Source organism: Eleutherodactylus coqui, unplaced genomic scaffold (genome assembly GCF_035609145.1).
Source record: "Eleutherodactylus coqui strain aEleCoq1 unplaced genomic scaffold, aEleCoq1.hap1 HAP1_SCAFFOLD_314, whole genome shotgun sequence".
NCBI classification, from domain to species: domain Eukaryota; kingdom Metazoa; phylum Chordata; class Amphibia; order Anura; family Eleutherodactylidae; genus Eleutherodactylus; species Eleutherodactylus coqui.
In genome coordinates this window covers 227-3,546 of record NW_027102630.1, presented here as the reverse complement: position 1 = coordinate 3,546, position 3,320 = coordinate 227, and the positions used below count along the sequence as shown (strand labels likewise).

The 3,320-nt window shown below is 41.7% G+C and overlaps 1 protein-coding gene across 1 annotated transcript; it reads right to left on the bottom strand.

Moving 5' to 3' along the window:
- Positions 1-2,034: 2,034 nt before the first annotated feature.
- Positions 2,035-2,781, bottom strand: LOC136605491 (apolipoprotein A-IV-like; the record flags this gene model as incomplete). The annotated part of the gene is made up of 1 exon (XM_066588972.1): positions 2,035-2,781. A coding segment is annotated over one exon (583 nt), but the record flags the coding sequence as incomplete, so codon positions are not given.
- Between the last annotated feature and the right edge of the window lie 539 nt (positions 2,782-3,320).

The following is a 3,320-nucleotide window of genomic DNA, read 5'->3' as shown; positions in this document are numbered from 1 at the left end:
CATTGCGGTCACATGACTCCGATACAATGGGGGATGCCTGTATTTGTGTATTGTGCTTGATCTTCGGGATCACTTCATCAGAGCATGGTGCATATTATCAGGAAAGCTAGATGGATTGCATATTGAATTCATTTGAAAATCAAGGGTGCTTTTAGATGGGAAGACTGTTAAGTACATAAGCGGCTGACAGCCCAATGACTATTAATCCTGTGCCATTATGCAGGAGTGATAATCACTCGGTGAATGGAGGTGAAGCACATCAGAGATCTCTTCCGGCCACCCGCCTCCATCCGCAGTCTGATTACACCTGTGACATTACGTTCATCGATCACAGGGCCTAAGAGCAACTCAGTGCCAGACTAGTGAATGGGACTGAGCTGCAGTACCAGACACAGTCGCTATGAAATGTATGGCGGCGCTGTGCCTGGTATGTCACTTCAGATAGCCAATAGGCAGAAGTCCCAAGCGGCGGACTCCTGCTGATCTTATATTGATGACCTATCCTTAGCATAGGTCATCAAAACGGAAGTCCAATAAAACCCTTTTAACAACTCAAGTTTTATTACACCTTTGTTTATACTATCTGTGAATGAAGTATTTTCCAACAAGATCACGTGTTCATGCCTCATATAAATGGGTCCCCCCAAAAATCAGGAAAAGTTTTTGTTCTGAAAATACTTTTTTGACCCTTAGAGGGGGAAGGGCTACACATTCATGCTAATTTATAATGTAACTCTGATCACTATTTTTATTTATCTATTCCATATCTCATTCACCAGGGACCTTGTACTTAATACAGGGAAAACAGGTGGAAATGTTTATTCTTTTTTTTTCTGACTATTTCATGTATTGCTATGTAGCAGTACAAAGGATAACATTTTCTGCTTCAGCATATACTTATTAACAAACTATTGGCTCCATGTACACAGCAGAGTCATATGTACAGAGCCCACAGAGTGCCCATAGAACTATAGTGTAGTATTTTAGGCACTCTGTGTACCCCCAAATGGTGACTTGCTTTTGCAATATAATGGTGTATTCTCCATGACACAGTATCTGATGGAGCATGCTATGGCTTCTCTTCTGTACGTCTTGCTGCCTACATTGAAACTAGAGGCATACTTTAGTACAATGTGACTCCATAGACTGCTCTGGATGCCATATTCTGGCTCCATATGTTAGCCTTAAAAGGGTTGTAACAGAATTATAAGTTAAACTCTATCCACAGGATACAGAATAACTTGCTGATTGTTGGGGATCTCACTATTGAGCCCCCTGCTGATCTCGAGAATTGGAATCCAGTGTCCCTCCCCGGCCTGTGACTATGGCCTGTGACTACGGGGCTGCTTTTTCCTAATGCAGTGGCCTCAGAAGGAATGCAAATAAGGAAGATGGAACAATACCTCTGCAGCGTCACCTATTGAATGGCAGCATTCCTTCAAATCAATGTATGACTTTTTAATGAGTCTGTAAAACAATGATTGGGAATAGGAAACCAAGCCAGAAAGCCATATACAGACAGCTGTTTCGGGGTGTTTTTCCCCTCCATTAGTGTACAGTAGGTTTCTGGCTCGGCTAGTGAGAGGCCTGTGACATGGGTCAAGAGGGTTGTAGTCTTGACCCTTATCAGAATGAATGGAGCGTTGGCCGAGCATGCACAGTCAATGCTCCATTCATTTCAGTGGGGCTGACGGAAATAGCCAGAGGGGCATCCGCTTAGGTATCTCCGCGGTCCCGTTGAAGGTGAATGGCGTGCTAGTGTGCTTTCGTGACCAGTGCTCCAGTCAGTCTCCTCACAATGGGACGTGCAGTAACCCCACAGTGAGGAGAACGGGGGACATATGATACCCGTTCTCGAGATTGGCAGGGATCTAAGTGGCGAGACCCCTCAGCAAGTTATTCCCTATCCTGTGGTTAAGGTTTAACTTGTAATTGTGGTACAACTCCTTTAAGTGATCAGTACTTCAGATCCACATTTGCTTCTTATGTCTCCACAGACTTAATAAGCTAAATAAAACATATTCTGAATCCGTATTGAAGCATTGATGAAACTTTAATATCATGAATTGAGTGGAAATTTTACACTGAAGATGTGATAAAGACATAATGAAGGGAAGAAAACTCAATTTTGCATTTGCAAGTCAATAGAGTTAGAAATCAAAATCACATTTCTGCCTTCCTTTACTCTTGAGTGATCTTTATTCTATGTCTTGGAAAGCGTCTTTTATTTGCTGAAAGAGCTTTTCTACTTCTTCTTGAAGTTCTTTGCCATCAGAGAATTTACTTCTTAAGGTATCAAGATGAGGCTGAGCATGTTCCTTGATCTTCTCCATATTCTTCTCTACATCATGCTTCAGCTCCTTCATATCTTTCTGTAATTCACCTTGTAAATCCTTGTGATATCTCTCATATTCTTTATGGACTTCATCCGCATAGGGTTGCAGTTTGACACGCAGGTTATCTATCTCAGCACGTAGTGCGTCCCGACCCTTTGCTGCAACATTTTCCGCATTTTCAAAGAAACTTATGGCTTGCTTACTTAATCCAGAAAGAAAGTCGGATACAACTGGCACTGTTTCCTTTACCATGTTCTTAATATGTGTTTCTAAAGCATCATCAAACTCCTTCAAAGCAGGGACTACATGCTTCTTGAATACTGGGAAATTCTCGTCCAGCTTTTCATCGACTTTCTTATAAACCTCATCATAGTAACCTTCTACAGCTTTCTCAAGTTTTTTAGCATTTTTTCTTGCAGCTTCCAACTTCTCTTTAATCTGATATCTGGAAATGAAAAATATTAACCAATTAATTCATCAATATTAGAAATTAGGAAATCACCAATTAAGATGACTGGTGAAAAAAATACAGTGGGCTCTAGAAAACTGTTGTTGCTCAGAATAAGAAGAAAAAACTGCACTACATACAAAATACATGTGCGTTCACTGGCTGGATGCAGTTAGATGCATTCCTTCCTTTGAAACTCTACAACAAAGTCCAAACAAAAGAGAGAAAAAAAATTGCATGGCACTCCGCCATAGTTAGGACCATAGTCGGGACGCCCTGTTAGGCACAGATGCCCGATCCTTTGCCTTAGCCATGATTGTTCCTGTGCTTTTACAAATCGTCGCTAGTGAATGGAGGTGGAGCGGCCCGGGGATTGTTCGGGCCACCCGCCTCCATTCACAGTAAACAGGCAGTTGTTCATAGATGAATGACTGCCTGTTTATACGGGCAGATCTGTCATTCAGTTTTTAAGCATGAAGAAACTGAATAACCAGCAAGTTATTGTTTGACGTTCAATCAGTGCCTGCTTTTACACT